Genomic DNA, 22,723 nt, shown 5'->3' on the forward strand with positions numbered 1-22,723 from the left:
CAGTGCTCACCACAAGTTCGCGTTTGGGGGGCTCGGCCCTCTCGATGTGTGGGTTGGCGCCTGGCTTGAGCTGCAGCTGGTAGGCACAGCCGGGCAGGAGTCCGCGCAGCCGGAAGGCGCCCTCGTTGTCACTCAGGGCTTCCTCCTGATGTCCCTGGCAGGTGCCCGTGCCCAGTGCTTCCAGAGACACACCTGGCTCGGCTTCGCCCGTCACCGAACTCACCAATCCCAGGCAGCTAAATGCCACGCGGTCACCCCTGCAACCACCACAATTTACATTTTGCCAACCTGTTTTGCCCATACGTGTTTTGCCAACACGTATGTGAGCTGTACTTAGATTGCCATCACCCACGTTTCTTGACACTCATGCATGGTGCTTTGCATTGTGCTTTGCAGGCAAAGAGAAAAATTCGGCGAATTGACAATGATATACAAAACTGAAATAAAAATCATGTTTATCTTCAGCGCGCATGCTACAAAGTTGCAATTTATTAACATAGGTTAGAAGCCAAAAAAAAAAAAAGACTTTTGGTGCTGCACATTCTTAGCCAACTCTACATCAAGGTTGCTCACTGACAGTCGCAGAAAGTCGTAAAGGTGTTCCTCGGTTAGTTAGGGGGAGTTCTGATGTCATGCCGCGGGTTGGCGACCCCTGGCGTGGGTTTACTGGTGCAGGCTTGTATTCATCTGCCCTTGAGAGGGAAATGACACTCCTTTCAAAAGTTTTACATGCCTGCTGGTGTAAATAAATCTTTCACGCAAAGACACAGCTCAGTGGTTTCATTTCCTTCTAATTGTTAGACTTGTGCATATATATTCAGCGCTTCAAAAATTGAGCGTGCACTTTGTTTACCATCTCTGTCATTTCTAGGTTAGTTTTCCACTTTCAGCACACAGAGAGATGGACCGTATTAAATCTTGGGAAGTGTCATTGTGATTGGCTTTATTACACGAAGAAAGCCAATCATTGTAAAAAAATTCTGTACCAGATGAGCTTGAGCATGATTGTAGTAATTGCAACTTGTGATGCCTACATTAAGCGCCAGTCATATAAGGCACTTTAAGTTATGATTAGACCTGATCCAGTATGAAATTGTCTTTTGTGGTTGGCTGTCTGCAGCAGCTTGTGAAATGAAAGCCAATCGCAATCGACAAACTCGTATAAACAAAAAGCCCACATGACGCCGCCTATTGTAACTGGGTAAATACTGACAATGAAATGGCAATGTGTCTTGGCATTTATTCCTGCTTCTTCTTTAGTTTGACTCTTCAGATAATTTGATGAGTTCGTTGTACATTCCACAGTTGAATAAACAGAACTTGAGCATGTAATAACAATGAATCTATTATTTAAGAGATGCAGCGAATACTTAAGGGGGGACACGGCTCTTAAAATCTTTTCTTTATTTCTTCATCGATTTTGATGAAACTTGGCGACTTTATGTATATGAGTGCGCTGATTTCAAATATGTAATTACTTTTCTAGTATAGTATTGTGTAGTTTTTAAAATACAAAATATTTCATGTGCCCATTGGGGAGCAAGATTTTTTCCAAACTGAGAGAGTTACAAAGTAAATCAGCATATCACAATAATCTGGAATCAGAAGTGAGTACAATGTAACAAAAACGGATGTTCTAAATCCATTTGAACAAAAGTTATTTTATGTTGAACGTTCACCAATGAGTCAATTTCAAGCTGAGATTTCACTTGTGAGTGTTCAACATATTGTAACTTTTCTTCCAATGGGTTTAGAACATCCATTTTTGTTGCATTGCACTCAGTTCTGATTCGAGATTATTGTGATACGCTGATTTACATTGTAACTCTCTCAGTTTAGAAGAAATCTTGCTCCCTGATGGGCACATGAAATATTTTGTATTTTAAAAACTGCACCTTATACAAGAAAAATAATTGCATATTTGAAATCAGCACACAAATGTAAATAAACTCAGGGAGTTCGATCAAAATCGATCAAGAAATGAACTTTTTTCAAGTGCCATGTCCCCCCTTAAAGGCTTGCTTTGTTAAGTAGCTGCAGACTTCATCATTATACTAGTACAAAGCTTCAATTCCTTAAGACTATTAAAAATACTAGTTATATTACTTCTAATACAACATGCTCAAAACGCGCCAAGTAAATAAGACTATTCACTGAAGAAAAGTGGAGGCAGCTTATACCATGTGTAATCAGAAACAACTTAACAGCCTGCTGTATCGTATCAGATCTAAGAGCACAAGCTATCAATGTATGCTTGAACTACATGTGCCTTTCTTTGCTCTCTACTAACCCCCTTTCCCTTGTTCTGGCATAAAAGACCGATGGCAATAAACACAGGGGTTCGCTGCTGCTACGCATGCGTGTTGGTTTCATCGACCGTGGCCCGATCGATACTGTCACAGACTTAAAAAGTGGCCCAACCAATTGTGCCTTGTAAATACAGGCAAACCTACTCCCTCCTCCTGCACAGACATGGTGTAGTAAGAGATTGTTACCCACAACCGAAAGAGAAAACAGAACCAAAGAAGACGAAGGAGTCCTGAGAAAGCTCGATGAATGTGAAGCTCGTGAGCTTCAGAACGTTGATTGGCTGAGGTAGAACGTGGCCAGCTAGCAAGAGCACAAGACGCTCGGCCGACCTTGGCGTGTCCCTGAAACGAGCGAGTGCTCCGGACCGGGCCTAGTGTGCAGTTCCTGTGGTGAACGAGCGTGCAGGCCAGGGCGAGCAGCTGATCACAGATTCGGGTCCGGCACAACCAGTTGCTGAGATCGTGGTGATGATGCCACGCCTGAGCGGGTCCGGCACAACCAATTGCTGAGGGCGTGGCCTCGGTGCTACGTTGGGTGCCACATGGGCCTGCACCTTCCTGAACGTGCAGTTCCTGGTCTGCTCATACACTCTCACACAACTTGATTGAGCACCTTTCCTGATAAGTTTGCATCGTCTGCACCTTCCACAGTACTGTGAGTGACGTCCGATGGACTTCATAGACTTCCAGATAGTGAGGACGCAACGAGTACTCCCGTGTGCATAGTTGGAGAACTGTAAGGTTTAGGACTTTAAAAGGAGTAATTGTATTGTTTGGCTTTGAGGGAATGTAATTGTTATTCTGTGATGACAATAAATGTTTTGCTTGTCCTTGACTTGGCTGTTTATGTCTGAGGGCCCAAGAACTACTACACATTGTTACGTTTGGCCTGAAAATTCATCGAGGCAGACGCCATTGAGCGTACAGCTGTCCGCCAGAATGCTGTCTTCCCCCCCGTATCGGCGCTTAGACGGAGGCAGGAACGCCAATTCTTCCTGGAGGAGCTTATGCCGAGCGAGCGAGCAGGTCGCCGTGGATGGATTTCCCAGAAAAAGGACGTTGGAATTCGGAGACCCCTTTTTGGCTTGTTATTCTCTGCGTGAGATAGCACCGCAGGAGAGCTTCTCACCCAGCCACTTCTGCCTTCTACCCTACAGCAGCAGGGAAAATTAACCTGTGCCGGAGGGAGCGGTCTGCGTGTTTTCCGGAATTCGACACACCCACTTTATCGTGCGTTTTGGTCAGCGTGGGATCGCGCCGTTGAAGACGCTCCCATCAACCCAGGTGGGGCCTTCACCCGAGGCAGCCATCATTCAACGCTTCTTCCGAGTATTACCGGCAGTGGAAGCGGAGGTCATCGGTCCTCCAACCCCTTTCCCCTTTGGACTGAAACTCCTCGCCGACCTTCTCACCTACGAGTCTTCGGGGCGTGGCGAGTGTATTGTGTGACTCTTTGCCTCCTTTCGGGAGGCCGGACGCCAAGACGACAGGTCACCGGATTGGCGGGAGACGCTGACACCGGTTTGCCCGTGCTTCTGCAGTGACGGTCTCGGGGCTATAAAAGCCGAAGACTTTTGACGTTATTTCTCTGCTCTTTTTTTCACTCCAATCTCTTAACCATGTAAATAAATCTACGTTCCTTCTTGAAAGAACGCGCCTCCTCACTGGGAACCTTCGGCTATGGGGACGGACGGCGGGAGCCAGCTACCGTAACGAGACCCGCCGAACCCCACTCCTTACAACTGGTTGGCAGCGGTGAGATGGACCTTGCGACATGGTGCTGCGTTTGTGGTGAGTGCTTGATCTTTGCTATGACTTTCCAGGCTTCATTTTGCGGTTACACTTGAGTAGTGTAGAAGCTGGATTGTGTTTTTGAGGGTTAGGTAGATCAACTAGTTATGCGTAACGAGCGAGTTTGAGGGATCACCTAATTATGTGTGAGCAGGACCAAAGCAAAGCGGCAGTCATGAATTTGAGGACGATGCTGAAAGATGAGCTTTTGTTTGTGTGCGAGCATCTAGGCATCAAGGTAGATAATAAAATGGCAAGGACAAATATGTGGAAGATGATTATTAGGGAATCCAGTGAGGAAAACATTAACGACGCGTTAGTAGCTTTCAAAAGGTTTGAAGAGCGAGAAAGCCTAGAAAGAGAACACGAGAGACAGGAACGGAAGGAGAGGCTAGAAAGAGAACGCGAAGTGAGGAGAACAGAAATGCAACGTTGGAAATGGTCTCAAGTAAATTCAAGGATTCACCGATTCAGAGAGGGTGAAAGTATAGAGCGTTTTCTTACCTCTTACGAGAAGGTTTGCACAGAACTAGGGCTAGACCGGGACTATTGGTCTATTGCATTATACAGTGTTCTTCCGTGTGACTTGTTAGGTAAGATAGGGTACCTTCCCAAGGAGGAGTTCAATAAGTACGAAGTAACTAAGGCAGCTTTATTGCGGTGCTACGGTATCACCCTGCTGCGCGCCGCGCAGACCCTCCATTCTGAAAAACAATTCCCGCGCATCTTTTTAAGAGAGAGCAAAACAAGACTGACTTGCAGAGAGATCCTTCTGCGGAGAAAAATGCGCGACAGGTCGTTGTTAGTGAAACCGACCCAGAGGAAGGTACGCGTTTCTCCGATTGTGCGAAGGTAGAGCGTGAGCTAGAAAAGGAGAGAGAAAAACACGAGAAAGAAAGAGAAGAACGCGAGCGAGCCTTAGACGAAGAGATTGAAAGGTTGAAGCGTAAAGTTGAGGCAATGCGGCGAAGTCAGACGTCCGCAGAGGTTGCGCACGAAAGGTGCGAAGAAGTGGCGAGTGCGGTGCACTTTAAAGCCACAGAGAAAGCCGCTCCTTGTGAGATACCACCAGGGAAAGGTACGCGTCTCTACGAGTGCGACATGCGCACGGAGCCTTCTGCGGAGAAAACCGAGATACAGGTCGCGGATAGTGAAATCGCGCCTGATAAATGTACGCGTTTCTCTGATTGTGTGAAGGCCGAGCAAACAGAAGACGAGACCGCGGCTGGTATCGAGTCTGAAAGGATTCCGAAAGGCACTCCGTGTGGGACCGAGGCTGGTTCCAGCCGCCCTAATAGGGTCATTGAGGAGTTGGAGACTTCCCTCGCACCCGAACACGTGAATGGCCTTGCGGAAGTTGAAGGAGAAGAGGACAACGCTAGTCCTAAACGTAGTGGTGACGCAACGCTCCAGAAAGACAGTATGATCGGAGAGGGCCTCTCTAAAAAGGTTCCTATTGATAGCGGAGGAAATGCCCCAGAGTGTGAGAGGGTAGAGAGCCATACTGTCGAGAAGGGCCCAGCTGTAGTTTATGCAAATGAGAGCAGAGATCAATTGGCCCGACAGTGCAACGGAGTGGAGAAGTCGAATGACTTAGGCAAGAGAGAAAGTGGCGCTCAAGCATCCATGAGTTGTGAAGATGCCGATGTCGCAATCCAGAGTGAAGTCCACCGTAATCGGGGAAATGTTCGCAAACGTCGCCGCAAAAGAAAAAAGCGGACTCGTGCGGCGCCGCGAAGTGTTGAGAGAGGTGGCACACGGCAGAGCGAAACACAGGACAGGCGAGCGGGCAGTTTGAGAAAACGCCCTTTGAGGCGTACAATCGGGTGCAAGCGACCGCCGCAGCGCAGAAAGAAAAAGGACAGGTCATCGGGCAGTTCAGAGAAACGTCCTTCGGGGCGCGCAGTAAGGTGCAAGCGGAGAAAAGGGGGAAGCGGGGGAGAACAATGCGCATCTCCACGACGGAGGGTGCCTTCGACAGGTACAAGTTTGCGGGGACAACCATGTCAAGGTATTCCTAGACGCAAGGCAGGAGGAGCAGAGCGCCGAGCGAGAGCAAACAAAAGGAGAGGATTGCCACTCTTTCCCCCGCGTCTCTGGCATCCCCTTCACCTTTGTGAAGGAAACCGTCGGAATTCCCGAATGAGGCGTGACGGAGAAGTACAGCTAATGGCGCGCGCTCATTGTAGTCTCTGGTGATCTGAAATGCCGCCAAGACCGCGACCGCCACGAGTACGACTAAAAGCGGAAGAAAGCTGTAAGCTTGTCGGAGAATGTGACAATTTGTGGAAAGGATTTTTTGTAAGGTTATTCTAATTTGATGTAGTGTTATTTTGTTATCTCCGTGACTAGTTTGTTTAGCTAAGCAGTTTCTTACTTTTGGTAATTTTAAGCGATGTATGTGTTTCTTTTATTGAGCCTATAAGCTTTGTGAGAAATAGTTGTGGGCGCAATATTATAGTAACTTGTGCGGAAGCTGTGACCCGCACGCAAGTGAGCTGCACGCGTAAGATGAGTCACGGTAGTCATGAGTGAATATTGGTACGACCGCTAATTGTGAAGCAGTGGTATAGCGTTTGTCGATCGGAAGCGAATTTCACTTGTTTATGTTTTTATGTATAACGCGAAGTAGTATACTGTCACCCATTTTAAGGGGGCCAATGAGCAATTTTGAGGAAGGTTTTAGAGTAAAACCAAAACGGTTTTTGAACTGCTCAGGTTGGCGCTGAATGTGGCTGTTTTAGTGGACCACTGTCAGGGTTGACAAGCATGTGGGGCCGGATATTCAGCACGAATCCAACGCAGATTACGTCAGGTGCTCCCGAGGTGTACGGCATCAAGAGTTATTTTCTTTGCGTGTTGTTTTTCGTTAACATTTAGGTTCTGTCGCGTGTTTAGAGAAGTTGAGTTTCTAGGGATGTGGCGTATGGCTAATTGTGTGGTTTAATGTTTCAGCGCTCTATGAATGCGAGCAGTGTAGAGCTAAAGAGCACAGCAGAGCGCAGTGCGTTCTTTATCAGAGCGGCTCTCAGGGACGGGTAGCATTGACCACATGAGCCTGTTAGTACGCGATGTTTATTCCCTCTATTTTGTTTAGATTCATTGAATGCTTACAGGTCGTGTGATCACGTAAGCTGAGCGTTTCTCTTTACCGAACATTAAGCATAGGGACACGTTTCAGACAGTTGTATGACGCAGCTGAATCTGTTGTGAAAGAGTTTGCGAGTACGTCAGATTGTGTCTCAAGTAGGTAATAGCGGCTACGTTTTGAGTTTGTTTTGAGTGAGACTAGAGAATACGCACAGATATCTTGTGTAGATTGTAGGCAGCCTTCATGTGAAAGTTGTGTTGTTGGTTGTTTTTCGTGTAGTTAGATATGAGAAGGTAACGCTACTTAGCAGTGCGGATGGTAGGAGCAGACTTGTTTTAAAATTGGTTGTTTCAGGGATCTAGAGTCAGATTATATCTGCTTTTGGTGTTGTTTTGCTTGGACGGCCAAAGATCCCTCTTGTAGCATCTCCTCATCATGAGTGTTGTAGCTTTGGCGGCACGAAATTCTGCCAAAATTTTAGAGTAGCGGGTTTTTTCATTTAGTTGTGTGTCTTGAGAAGCCTGGAGAGTTTTAGCGAGTCCAAGGCGCTTGATCACGGCATGGCATTGTGTGTGTGGTTCACTTTGCTGCTGTCGATCATTGTCAGGTGGTTTGGGAGTTGTTTGCGAGTTCGCAGTTGCGGTTCCAAGACAGGACGTCGTCCTCGTCACCAGCCTTTCTCTTCGTGCCCAGCGGTTGTGAGCGCTGGCAGCCGAGATTTTCCGGGTGGTGGAGGAGCTGTTACGTTGGCCTGAAAATTCATCGAGGCCAGACGCCATTGAGCGTACAGCTGTCCGCCAGAATGCTGTCTTCCCCCCGTATCGGCGCTTAGACCGGAGGCCGGAACGCCAATTCTTCCTGGAGGAGCTTATGCCGAGCGAGCGAGCAGGTCGCCGTGGATGGATTTCCCAGAAAAAGGACGTTGGAATTCGGAGACCCCTTTTTGGCTTGTATTCTCTGCGTGAGATAGCACCGCAGGAGAGCTTCTCACCAGCCACTTCTGCCTTCTACCCTACAGCAGCAGGGAAAATTAACCTGGGCCGGGAGGGAGCGGTCTGCGTGGTTTTCCGGAATTCGACACACCCACTTTATCGTGCGTTTTTGGTCAGCGTGGATCGCGCCGTTGAAGACGCTCCCATCAACCCAGGTGGGGCCTTCACCCGAGGCAGCCATCATTCAACGCTTCTTCCGAGTATTACCGGCAGTGAAAGCGGAGGTCATCGGTCCTCCAACCCCTTTCGCCTTTGGACTGAAACTCCTCGCCGACCTTCTCACCTACGAGTCTTCGGGGCGTGGCGAGTTATTGTGTGACTCTTTGCCTCCTTTCGGGAGGCCGGACGCCAAGACGACAGGTCACTGGATTGGCGGGAGACGCTGACACCGGTTGCCCGTGCTTCTGCAGTGACGGTCTTGGGGCTATAAAAGCCGAAGACTTTTGACGTTATTTCTCTGCTCTTTTTTTCACTCCAATCTCTTAACCATGTAAATAAATCTACGTTCCTTCTTGAAAGAACGCGCCTCCTCACTGGGAACCTTCGGCTATGGGGACGACAGCGGGAGCCAGCTACCGTAACGAGACCCGCCGAACCCCACTCCTTACAACATGGCTTTCAACAGTATAGCTGCACTAATGTGTTTACCTGTCAGTCGTGTCTTGTGCCTCAAAACCACCACATCAGGTTTTTATGCCATGGATGAGTCTTCTTCTTTCTAATCGGTTGTATATAAAAAGTCGAGGAAAGCACTAATTATAGTATATGCAGAGCATTCGAGAAATTGAAGCTTCATTGTGCAATTACTGGTTGACTGCCATGCCATCAAGAATCAAAATGAGACATGAGCTTTCTTTTATCATTTAACAAAAATAGAATGCTTAACGCTTCTGAGCTGTTTTACTAGGGGGCAGCAATGGCAATGACGAACAGCCAATCATTCTTCCTTGCCTTTGATATTAACTCTCACTGGTTCGTGCCACTTTGAAAGCTACTGCAGGGATGCATAAGAGACCAGCTGCTGACATAGACAGTCCACGAGGAAAGCAAAACCATGTCACTCACGTGATGTCCAACTTGACAGTGGCACCTTCCCCAACAGTGAGCATCTTAGAGGCAGGCGAAAAACGGTACTCCTTCATCATAGGTCGAAGGAAGTAATTGCCAGGGCTGAGATTCGGGAAGCGGAGCCGGCCGTCTTCGCGCGTCCGGCTGTGGTTGCGGTAGTCGGTGGCTCCACTCAGCGACACCAAGACACCCGCCAGGGGCTGCCCGCCAGCCTCTGACACTGTCACCTTCACCTCGGCATACTTGAAGGCCTCGAAATGGCCGAGCTTGTCCAGTGGGCGCAACACGTAGCCATCCTTGCTTGCCTGCAAGATGAGAACAGTGGCCGAGGCGTGTTGACAAGATTACAAGGCACACCCCATTGGGGCACTCTGGATTAATTTTGGCCACCTAGTGTTCTCTTAAGATGCACCTAAATCAACGTATACATGGGTGTTCTTTGCATTTCACCCCCATCGAAAATGCGGCCCCCATGGCTGGTAATTGAACACGCGGCCTTGAGCTGAGCTGCCTCCACAATGAGAAACATCTCTCGTCACCGTGTTGTCTTGTGCAAAATAATTTCAAAGAGAGGAAGTAAGACAAACGGTAAGCCAGTATGGACGCATTACCTGCACTTGCAGGTACTGTGCAAGTATCATGGCGATATTACCGAAGGCTCTGCCATTCACATAACACCCATGTATTCATTGTCATTTAGGAGGTGATTTGCAGGCTTTGCGAGTGCCCTTCAACTACTGCAAAAAAACCTGAGCTGACCTCGTCCCAAAAAGTATCTTTCTGAAAACAACTTTTCCTAAACAGCACATGTTAGCCGACGAGGGTACCGATATGGGCTTGTTGGTTCATCGTACACTGGCTTGTAGCCAGTTCACGATGTCATCACTGTCGTGTGATTGTGTGTGCCTATATATGACTGATCCTGGAAATAAAATTTCGTTGTTGAAAGTTAGCACTTGTGTTCGTCCTGTACTTCCGTGTCCTCGTTTGTTTCCACGCTGTGCTACAAGCCAGCACATGTTAGGTCTGTTTCGACTTTGGTGGAAAATGACAACAGTATGCATTTCAATATACAGATCATTCTCGATACACGTGCATCAAAATAAAAAAAAACTTTGACATCTCAATAACACGAACTATAAGATGTGCTTATCTGAACCTTACGAAGACTCCACTTGTCTCGGACAGCTTACAGAGAATGCAAGATGTGCGAGTGCTACAAATTTGTTTTTCTCCAAGACAGTGTAAAATGCATAAACATTAACTTTCCTTTTGCACATATAAATGTCACAAATCACTCGCACTGCAGAATGGCTTTTCACATCCTGCTTGCAATGCTAGCCTGCATTGACTGGCCACAGTGAGCACAGGGATGCCACTAAACTCTGTTGAAGAGCTATGGCAGGTTTTGCTAACGGTTAAGTACAAATTGACAAGGAACCAAAGCAAACCAGCCTGTACAGACATGTGGAACCCCACTGCTAGCACACTTGTACTGTGAATTGTGCATGAATGAGCACTGCACGCCCTTAACACTAAGTGAAATTTATAACCAATCATCATACATCGGCAACTAGTTGATCCAAGCGAATAATGCTAGATTTAAAAGTTGGTTTCAACTTCTATGACATCCAAGACCATTCCAATTTGCGTGTAACAAATATGCATGGAATAATTCAGTGCAGGCCCATAAATCTCACAGCGGTGAGAACTGAATGCCACTGCCATGATGGTGTTTTTACAAAGATAACAAACATGCCAATGAGCAGCAGTTTCGTTCACTCAGAACTGTTATGCAAAAACCTGTCCAGGTGGACCTGAGGTTCTTTAATGGGCACCTGAACCTAAGTACACGAACCCTTAGCATTTTCACCTATTCCGTTAGTGACAACCAGAGGCTTCCATTCTTTAGAAAGTGTTGTTAGTGGAAACCACTGGTTTCTGCTCACAATATTTTGTAACAACGGTAATGGGCTGCCAAACCCAGAGTTTTTCACTTCCACAGTTTCCAAATCAGAGTTTCGGCCATAGCTGGAAACATTTGGTGACAAGATCAGGTATCATTGGTGTCTTCTTGTGGAAGATCTGTAGGAGCGAGGAGTAGGGGTGTGTGAATATTCGAAATGTCGAATATTTTTTAACAGGTTTGCTATTCAATTCGATTCGCACTGGAATTTTACTATTCGAACAATTCGAAAATCCCAAGGACAAATACAGTCAACGTCCGATTGAAAGTGACCCCTTCAGATTTTCAATATGCTTCACCGCATTACATTTCATATGCGGCGAAGCTGCCCTTCAAGCTCTGTTACGGTCGAACTTAGCCAAGATACGGTCAACGTCCGATTGAAAGTGGTCCCTAGATTTTCAATATGCTTCACCTCATCACACCCCGTATTGCGGCAAAGCTGCCTTTCAAGCTCCGCTACGATCGCAAATGTATCAATTGAAGAAAACGCTGGTTCCAACATGGAGATGAGATGTGGCAGAGGTGGGGGCTCAATTAATGCTGTTTTGGACCTGAAATTTGGGCAGGAAGTCCGAAAAATCAGACGCCGAAGCTTTTTAACATCCAAAATTTCAGATGTTCTTATATATCGACGGCTACGAGGCAGATTTGGAACTCTGGACTTGAAGGGAGCACACTCTTGTCCGCCACATCAGTTGGGCTTCCACAGAAGTTGAAAGAGGAGGAGAGGCTGAGGAAATGGCATCTTTGCCTATCACGTGTAAAGTGTTGTCGGCATAGGCGGGCGCAGGATCCCCCATTAGGGGGGGCAAAGGGTCGTCACAGCGCCCCCCCACCCTTCTAAGTCAATGTAGTGGGCAGATTTTGTGCCCCCCCCCCCTCTTAGGTGACTAGAAGGGTCAATGTACGGGGCAGGTTTTGCACCCCCCTCTTAGGTGATAAAGGGGGGCGGCCGCCTCCCCTGCCCCCCCCCCCCCCTGTGAGCACGCCTATGGTTGTCGGCAACACTTTGGCTGCACCAAATCATGTACATAAATACAATTAGGCCTCTACATTGCCTCATTCTTAATAAGACAACTATGAAACACCACCTCGCCAGCGCTTCATCAACCTAGTGAAAAGAAACACTTTCATGTTGCTATCTCATAAGAATATGCTTAGGAATCCTCTCCAACTTTTTTTTTCTGCAATTTCGCTTCGAAGTATTAGAAAATATTCTAGAGAATATTCGAGAAATATTCGAAAAAATTCGATTCGATTCGCACTCACACTTCAACATTCGAATTCGCTTCGCACCCAAATTTTGCTATTCGCACAGCTCTAGTGAGAAGCCTTTCAAGGTCATGGCTATCGACTCTTACCTAACCAACGGCTGCTTACAATAGTGCACACGCTGCTAATTTTTCGCAATGACACGCACCACTCTTGATTCAATGTCTTCTTCAATTGCACCAGAACAGTGCTGTTTCGTTGCAATGAACATTTTCAACTTACCAATGTGATAGCAGGCTCGTTGAAGCGCAATTCCGAAGGCACAGTACAGCACCCAACATACTGAATATGGCCATAAAGGTGTTGAATACACACACTGCACAATGCTATACTTTTGCAAGGGATTTTTACAGTAGTGTCAAGACTTCAATATAGACAATAACTGAACATATATTAGATCAACTGCACTGGCAGAATTGAACAGGGTGGTCTGGATAATTGTAATTTGAAATCAGCCAAGTAAATTCCAGAATACTGCATGCTACAACACTCTGCAATCGACCTTTCTAAACATTGAAGCCAGATTTCATGATAACACACTCAGGTGCTTAAGTCAGCTGCAATCAACTGTGGCGTACCTTTATTTTGATATAAACTATGGGACACTCTCATTTTCACTGTGACCTTGATTACCCAGCTAATTTTTCCCCAATGGCAAGTACCAGAATCAATGTCTTCTTCAACAGCATTTGCCAGAACAGTGCTGGTAGTAGATCATGGTTTTAGAATTTTAGGAAGTACAAAATGCATGTAAAAGGCCCACGCATTTAGCCAAAAGTGAAGTTAATGACTCCACTCACCGCTATCACAGTGTGGGTGTTACTTTCTTCGCTGGGTACAGGTCTTCGAATATATTTAATGGTTCAACTGTTGCCTTCTGGACCATCACAGCCATGTGACAATGTGTAAAGGCTTAACAATGCTCTACAAGCACAGTATTTTTTCGTTACATAACATTAGCTGCATGCTCCGGGATTGGCTGGAACAGCTTCCCGAGTTATTGCCCCTGGTGGAAAAATGACCACTCTTTGCCTATGTGAATGGTAAGCTTTCTGTCAGGTACCAAACAAACTGGTTGCTGGTGGACGTGCGACAAATGTGTTGCTAACTGCCAGCATAACAGGTGTCAACAATTTCTGTTTATAACAGGTTACAATACAGGAAACCTATCTGGAAACTGCACACACAGGTAGACTGAAAGCTGTAGAAGCAATACGCAAGGCAACTAGCTGAAATGTCTGATCTCTCTTCCCCTGTCTTGGCAATTACTGTAAGAGCCACCTAGTAGCACCAAATGTTGACACAATGTTGCCGCCACATTGAGAAAGTTACTTCAACGTTGTGGCAACATTGCATGCTCCTTGGGGATGCAGGTTGATCTGTGCACTTAACAGGTTAAATTATCTGTGCGCAAAGAAAAGCGTCCAAACCGAAGTACACACATACCTGAACATCGTACTTGGACTCGGAGGTCGAGCGGTCCAACTAGGAATCGACCATCTGCATCAGATTCAGTCTCCACCTCAGGCCGCTTGCCTGCCATGTCTCGAACCACGACATGCACACCTCCCAGTGGTGGTTTCACGCGACCATCCACAAAAAGGCCAATGCGCCCCTAAGCGGTGCAGCTTCCTCTGCACAGTCGTTGCCTACGGAAATGCGCAATGCAGGCGGACTGAACAGCAGACGCCTAGATCGAGGTACGAGCTCAGCCGACACCAATGGAGCAAGCATCAAGCTGAACCGAAAGAGGAACTTGTCCCCAGCGTGCTGACCGGTGCAGAAGGCACCACTGGACAGGTGTAGAGGCTCCGACAATGTAGCCATCAAACCAGGTCGGTGACATTCTCTTCGGCAATCACAATGCACCCACAGTGTGCCTGCAAAAAAGAAGAAAAAAAAAAGATAAGCCAGAACTGATTTGGATGATAAAGCTCTGGCACACCTGACTCTTATGCGTTCCCAGCTCTTTATTCACATGACTTCCAGTGAACAGAATAAGCACATTGCCATTGTTTCTCATATGAACCTGTACATTAAGTGTACTTATTAGAGTATTTGCAATAAGTAGCCAAATGCGAGGGTTATTCAAAAAGTAAGGGCTATTTGCGAATATTTAAATATTTACACATCAGAATAAAGATTTCTTTGTGCACAATCTGTAAATTCTTCACGAAGGTATTGAAGTTATTGTTCTGGCTCAGTAGTCGTCTGCTTGTCAGGGAATGCAAACGACAATGTCTGTGAAAATCATTGCTCCCGCCTGTTGTGAAGTAAGAGCTGTTATTTGATTTTTGCACGCAAAAGGATCATCAGCTTCTCAAATTTACGAGTAGTTGAGCCTAGTTTATGGACCTAAAGTGATGAGTGAAGAAAAGGTCAGAAAATGGTGTCGAGACTTCACAAATGGCGATGCAAATGTGCATGACAAAGAGCAGAGTGGCAGGTCCAGAATCCAGACCAATGACACTGTTCAACAAGTGGACCGGGAACTGCGATAAGATCGACGACGGACAGTTAGTGGTCTGTTGGATTAATTTCCTCTTGTCGGCTGCACTACAATTTGCACGATTGTAACTGAAAAGCTTGGATATCACAAAGAGTGTGCAAGGTGGGTACCCAAAATGCTTACCGACCAACTCAAACAGCAATGAATTTCCAGGCGGCGAACTTCTATGCAGAGGGCGTAAGGAAACTGGTGCAGCGGCAAGAAAAGTGCTTAGAAGTTAACGGTGATTATGTAGAAACGTGAAGTAGGTTGGTACTGAACTAATACCGCCAATCAAAATTTTTATGAACGAATATTTATTTATGGGGATCAAATGGCCCTTAGTTTTTGAATAGCCCTCGTATATTTGCCATAGATTTTATTAACTTATTTTACCCTCAGAGTTTTCACATCACAGAGGTGAGGGGCATATTACAAATCAAGAAGGAAAAAAAATTAGTATGATAGTTCAAAAGAAAATGAAGAAGATTGCACTGGCCACACAAGACCTGAAACTGTGAAGCTGGTCAATCCAATGGCGTTTCTTGGCTGGTGCTAGGTTTGCTCGAGTGCCAAAAACTCATGAGCAAATCTGGTGTTGGCTCCACCAGTGCTCGCACAGACTTTTCGCCACTAAGCTGGACCGACTTCGGGTTGACTGCTCATGGCTCGTTTCCGCGCAGCTTCCTGCTCATTCTCGTGCCGAGCATAGTCCGGATATGGCCACCCTCGCCATTGCTTCGTTGGCCATGAAGATTCAATCAGCTCGTAATCGGCGGCTACGTTCTCGATTGGTGACACATTGAGCCTCACGATAAGCAGCCTCTTCTTAGAGTATAAGGACCTTCCTCGGGCGGCCCATGGCCAGAACTGCCTCGGCACAACGAGGAGAGGCTTCTTTATAGCGATTCCGAAGACACACACATGCGCAGTAACTCTATTTATGATGTATTTTTTGACGTAAACGGTTGCTAGGCGACACCAATTTTAATCTTGTCGCGGTCTCTACACAGCTCCTGCGTGGCGCATGCAGTAGTCAGCTGTCGCAGTAGTCAGGTGCGGCGGCTCCTACATTGGCTTGGTGGTGGCATGGCTTCGGCGCATGCGCGGCTTGGCGTGACGTTACGGTAGCGAGGCACAACGAGGCCAGGTGGTGCGCAGCTGTGAGGTTTCTATGGCAATGATGCAGCAAGTTTCTTTCCGGACGACAGCTGTTTTTATGATTTGACTAACAGCTGTTAAAAAAAAGTTGAGTACCCAACAAATTTATACGAAAATGCTTATACAAGTGCATACTGTAATTAAATCGAAATAAGGCACAAGTTCAGGGGAAGAGATCCTTGAACAGGGTGTGTCACTGGAGCCAACGTCAAGGTAGCAACTGTTTTCCTCAGCCTTCATCCACCTCTCCCCCTATGACAGTAGGGGAAGAGGAGAAAAGGCCACGTGTAAAAAAATAGGGAGGAGGGAAAAAACAAGTCAATGGAAAAGACAGGAAAAACAACAAAAATTGAAAGGACTGTCTACCGCTCAGGAAAAGCTTTGTGATCGTAGTGAAAATGGGCAGATTGTTTGTCACATCGGCGGCAAAGAGCACGCTTTTTTCCAATAAAAACGAAATTACGTTTATGATTTGGCTCTAAAAGTCATGAAAGCATAATCGCTAGCATCACCCAACAGCGATGTGGTTCAATCTGTTGGTAGGAGCAAAAAAACTCTCGCAGGTAGACTTATTTTGCTTGAAAATCCATAAATGCAACTTAAAAATGTATTTTATGCACTTTTGGCAGCTTTCCTTTGCGTCGGAGAGTAATTTTTGCTTTTTATCTCACACATTCAAAGAGGCACCCACTGGCGCTGCCAGCAACGTGTTCACCTACCTGCCTACGGTGGAGAAACATGAGCCACGCAGGCATGGCATCCATGTTGGCTGTCATGTCGCATATGCAACACAGAACACCTAAACATAACTGCAAAACACCAGGGACCTTCTATTTTTCTGTCAAGCACATCTCATGTTCATTTCAATTGCATGTTTGGCACGAGTGGGACCACTAAAGTTCTTTCACAACGCCGGCGTACCAGTGTTGCTGGAACAGACCAAGTTTTCTGCTCAACTGCGGTGGTTTTTCAGGCTGACTAAAGAAAGCTGGAGATTTTGTGGCAATAATACTTTATTTGGCAGGTTGTGAGCTCTAAACAACCATTACAGTAATTGTTTTATTATTAAACAAAACCTAATGGAGCCTGCAAAAACTGCATGTAGTTCCAGTTTTCTACTTTCACCGGCGCAACAATTGTCATCGCGTGCCGTAACCAGTGTTGCAGGCATCCTTACACCATTTTATGATGACAGAACATAGATAGAAAAATTCTGTTTTAAATATATCTGCTTGCTTTCCAGAGAAACTGCTGCAAGGTTGCACACTTCAGACAGTGTGCTTTCTATTGCGATACAAAACAGAAAGGCAATGAAGGACGGTAGTCAGTCCCTTTAAAGCAGCTTCGCGCTAGGGCTGCCAAGCCTGAAGGAAGTGCAGAGCTGGGCGGCCTTCTTTGTTTATTTTTAGTTTTCTCTGTCTTTCTTCCTCTCTCTCTTTCTCTTTCTTCTGTCTTTTTCCCCCTCTTTATTTCTATTTATTTCTTTCTCCATTTCTTTCTCTTTCTTGCTCTATTTTTCTTCCCGTTTCCTTTTTTTCTCTTTCTATATACCTCGTTCGCTTCCTCTCTCTTTCTTTGATTCTCTCTCTTTAACTCTTTCTTTCTCCATTTGTTTCTCTCTTGCTCATTCTGTGTACACTATGCTTTACTCTCTCCCGTACTCCTTTTCCTCCTCCTCACCCTCACTACCATTTCTCACTCTCCTCCTTCTTTGTCAAACTCAGTTTCTCTCTCCCCTATCTTTCTTTCTCTTCCTTTTATATCTCTCTCCGCAAAAAGCAACACTGCACGCTGAGCTATTCAAGGGATTGGGCACTCTCAAGGACATCATACAGCTGAAACCTGATGCCTTTCTCGCTAAGCCTCCCTCGCAGGATCCCCATCCCGCTGCTCGACGTCATCTGCGCTGGACAAAGTGGAAAGCGCGGGCGTGATCCACAGGATCGACAAGCCAACACCATGGTGCTCCGATCTCGTTGCCCGGAAAGACAATGGTTCCTACGGTCTGTGCTTTGACTTGACTCAAATGAACAAGGTCGCCCTCTGCGATTGCCATATTCTACCAACTGTTGATCAAGTCCTTGGCCTCCTCGGCGATGACAGTTTTTTCAAAGCCAGAAGTTACCAAGAGCTTCCCAAGAGCTCACGACGTTCATCCCCCCACATGGCCAATACAGTTTTTGTCGGCTCCCCTTTGGCATGACTTCCAAAAACAGACTGCAAAAATCCTGGAGGGCCAAGGAGGAGTCGCCAATATGATAGATGACATTCTGGTTTTTTGGACACACCCACCAGGAGCATGATGCCAGACTGAGCCAGTTGCTATCTTGCATTGCAAAAGCAGGCATCACATTGAACCAGGACAAGCTGTCGTTACTGGGTATCTGAGGTCTCCTTTCTCGGAGTCGTCGTCTAGGCACAGGGCATCAGGCCAGATCCAGCCAAGGTCGAAGCAGTCAGAGCCATGGAAGCTCCAACAGACGTCACCGGCGTTAGATGACTGCTCGGAATGGTGAATGATCTCGCCAGATTCTTGCTACATTTCAGACGTCACAGCGCCCATCGGAACCTTGCTGAACAAGTCCGTGAGTTGGTTGTGGCAGCACGACCAAAAGTCAGCATTCAAGAAAATTAAGGAGGTCAGACAGGCGCATGGCTAAGTACTACCCATTGTAAGCCACTACAGTGTCTGCAGATGCAAGTTTGTCCAGGCTTGGCACAGTCTTGCTACAGGCCCAACCCTCTGGATAGCGCTGCCCAGACGCATTTGCTTCGAGGTCAATGACCAAGACTTAACAGCATTACAGCCAGACTGAAAAAGAAGCTTTGGCAACGATGTGGTCTATCCAGTTCGTCCATGGCATCAGGTGATGCCATGGCGAGTTCATCCGTGGCATCACCTTCGACGTCGAGACTGATAACCTGCCGCTCGTTTCACTTCTGGGCAAGATGGACCTGGACATGTTGCCACCTCGTATTCATAGATTATGGCTCAAGACCATGCGATACCAGCCATGGCAGATACCTTGTCGTGTATCACCTACAAGCCATCCACTCCCCTAGACACAATGAAACTCTTTGTAGCACAAGTAGTCAGTCGGCTGCATGTCAGAGGTGGCGTCCTACAGTGCAACCGGCATCACCTACTGCCCTTTGCACCTACTGCCTCCAGAGAGGAACCACCGCAAACAGCTGCAAGTTCCCCTTCAGGAACCTCAGCGTGCCAACAGTGTGGAACCAACAGTTCCCCTCGGACAGTCGATGCAGCAGTCCCCTGCAGCCACGGAGCATAGTGGCGGTGTGATGCGAACATGTTATGGCTGGTGTGTTGTTCCGCCACAACGTTTGAACTTGTGAAACTTTTGGTGTCTTTGGCTTCCTCCGTCCTCCCATTGGATCATCAAAAGCTTCAAGGGGGAAGATGTAGAGATCACCACAGTTCAGCCCTTCCATTAGACTGCCACTGAAGCGTGGCGCCGCCTGTAACTTATGTGCCTATATAAGTTCGGGCCCAATAAAAAGCGGGTACTTTTTCGTTTGGGCAAGCAGCATGTACGTGTCAGTCCTAGCGTGCCACTGGTCCTGCGGCACTAACCACGCGACAGCGTTTTCTCGCTTGCTTCTTCCTTATTTCTATCTTTTTCTCTCTCTATTTCTTTCACTTTCTTTGACTCTTTCTTTTTATGACTTTCTTTCTCTCTCTCTTTCTCATTCTTTTATACAATGCCTCACCCTCTTCTCTCCTCCTTTTCTCCTCTTCACCCTCACTTCCCTTTTCCACCCCCTCGCTATATGATACCATACAAGGCTATGCAACGCTCTACTAGTGTGCCTGGATAGCCGAGTGGTTATGATGCTGTCCTTCGGATCCTACGATCGCAGGTTCGAAACCCGTCTCGCCCAGAAACTTTTTTAGCCAACGATTTTTGTTTAGTTCTTTTTTTGGTCTTTCTCTCTCTCTGTATTCGTTCTCTTGGCCACCAGGATATGGCATCCCGCACAGCAGAAATTGCCGCACGTGTTCTGGGAGCGAAGCAGAAGATGAAGACAACGACGATGAAGAACAGGACGAAGCGACTGCGCGCCGGTTCTGTTTCCGACAGACAAATTACGGTGAGCTTAAACAGCTCCACTATTGAAAAACAGGGTCTCTTTAAGGAACTGATGTGCCCAAACAACATACAAACAGAATTAGATTCAAGACAGCCTGGTACAGGAACAATTACTTAATTCCTCAGGCATCTCTGTGTGCAAGTGGACTAACGCTGCAACACCTTCCTTACCTGGACACAGTCAGAGTGATGGCAGTTGGCTGAGATGTGTCGAAACTGATGTCTTTTTCCCTAAACTCGTGGCATCCGACTGGTCGCACGGCGTACGTTCCTTGCTTGGGCAAGCAGTGCCGAGACGAGCCCGCAGGGACTTCCAGGTTCAGGGCGGCAGCGCTGTCGTCGGTGTGAACCACTTCGACGCGAGTGGCGTGGCTCGACACTACGGTTGCACGGAAACCCGTCTGCTGCAACGTCAGACGTGACACGGCCTCGTCGACAGCATGAAGCTTGCCGCCAACTCGGTCGTGTTCCCAGCACCATTCTGGGCGGTCCACCCAGAGCCTGTATTTCCCCACGGACAAACCGGCAAAATGGAAGCTCCCATCCGGTTGAACCTCTGCCGTGGCCGTTTCGGCATCCTCCGGCAAGTTGGCAGCACGCAGGAACACCTTGAGACCTTGCCCACACTCCTTGATGCAGGCCACTTTACCTCGAATCTCGGCCCTGAATCTCTTAAAGGCCACTTCGTCTGTTTTGACAACGGGAACGTCCAGCGACATGTCGGCAGGCACAAAGCGAAGGCCCGAGGCCTCCTCCTCCTTTCCGACAAAAGGTCGCAGAACATACTTGCCGGCCTTGAGAGCAGTGCAGAATTTTCCGGAGGAGTCTGCAATCACCGTCGACGGCTCCTTGCTGCCTTCCACGATGATCCTACGGCTGGCACCTTCAATGGTGCCACACACTTCAAACTGAGAAGCCACTATGGCGGGAAGCTCGGGTGTGTTGGGCGACACACGCACGGGGAACGGGTCGAACGTCATGCCGGGGGCCTTGACATGGATGACGTACTGGCCGGCTTTCATGTTCTCGAGATGGAATGTGCCCGAGGCATCGGTGGTCGCCGCTCTGCTGCCACCCAGGAAGACTTCGGCCTGAGGCACACCGGGTCCCTCTTCGGAGACACGCACCTTGCCACTCACGCTGAAGCCTTGGACCTGCGAGGTCAGACAAAGGTGAAGTGGGCAAGTCGGCGATGGTTCAGTGTTCTTACAGTGTTAACGTCTAAGACTGCGTCAAGCCAAAACTACCAGGAGACAGCACTGAGTCAAGCCACTGGGTGTGTCCAGATATGATCGAGCACGAGGTCCCGGTCACCATTCTCGATTTTGATGAAATTTACTGTAGGTCTAGGCATTACACCCAGAACAATGATTTCGAAGTTAGTTTTGCGAAAAAAAAAAAAAAATGTTGTTCGCCTGAAAAAAAAAAAAGATACTAATTTTGGCCGCAAAAAACACTTTTCCGCCAATTTCGCGATTTCTGAATTTTGAGCGCACCTAAGGAAAAAAACGGTGCACTTCTTGGTCAATATTTATTCCCCTTAAAGAACAGTGAGGTACAATCTTATGAGTCTATTATTTTCCTGCTTGTCAAAGCATTTTGAAGAAAAAAAAATCACAAACATGGCAAATTGCACAAATACCTGTATTTCAGAAATTATTGCTGTAAGCAAGTTAAAGTGAAAATAATAAAATCAGTAAATATTAACTTTGATACTTTCGCTCTCTTTCAAAAATTTGCGTGGTTTTATCGCGTTCCGTTTTACTCGATAATTGGGCTGAAATGTAAGTGATTTACCAAATACGCTGAACTTTGAAAATAGTTTTCTCAAAAAGGCCATTTTTAATCTTTTTTTAAAATCCCTCTGATTGCAGACAAGGATGTCATCTACCATTCTGCATAAAAAAAACATAGCATTAGTTTGGTTGCTAACAAGTTATAGAGCGTCAAATGTGACCAAGCCAGCCTAGCGGCTGCGTCGTTCATTATGTACTCAAAACTCGGATATAAGTTGTTAAAAATACTTGTACGTGAAATAATCAGAAATCAGCGGCTCCACACCAACAAATGTGCAGCCAGGTGTCATGGTTCAGCAAGCTTTGTCTTTTGATCAGCCGCTTGACAAACCCGCAGCAGCGGCCGCTCGATGCTGCGGGCGCTTACATTACATGAGTGCCGCTTCGACTGCGGATGAGCTCCACTTGCGCGCCGAACTATGCTCAGAGGATGAACAAGAGAAGGAATGCATCACTGTGAAAGTGAAAGGCTCTTAAGTGCCAACAAATGTCATAATATGCAACGAAAATTCTGCCGGCAATTTCGCAGTGAGCGCCTCCAGTAGTGCACTCAGGCTCTCAGTCCACGGGCCACGTGGACGAGTGGATGGCAGTTGAGCGTCTTCCAAGGGAGTCCTGCCTTCAGCTCCCTCACTTGCCTTGCGTTTCGATGTGTTAACAAACACGTTGCGGGG

General features: G+C 47.0%; 1 protein-coding gene across 1 annotated transcript in view; it reads right to left on the reverse strand.

Annotated features, from left to right (window-relative positions):
• The window catches only part of LOC119386573 (nodal modulator 1-like), a 327,869-nt gene that overhangs the window by 11,734 nt on the left and 293,412 nt on the right, over positions 1-22,723 (reverse strand). Inside the window, 1 exon segment of the mRNA XM_049413977.1 lies at positions 11-257. Within this exon segment, the coding sequence (XP_049269934.1) occupies positions 11-257 (247 nt within the window).

Source organism: Rhipicephalus sanguineus, chromosome 3, assembly GCF_013339695.2.
Source record: "Rhipicephalus sanguineus isolate Rsan-2018 chromosome 3, BIME_Rsan_1.4, whole genome shotgun sequence".
NCBI classification, from domain to species: domain Eukaryota; kingdom Metazoa; phylum Arthropoda; class Arachnida; order Ixodida; family Ixodidae; genus Rhipicephalus; species Rhipicephalus sanguineus.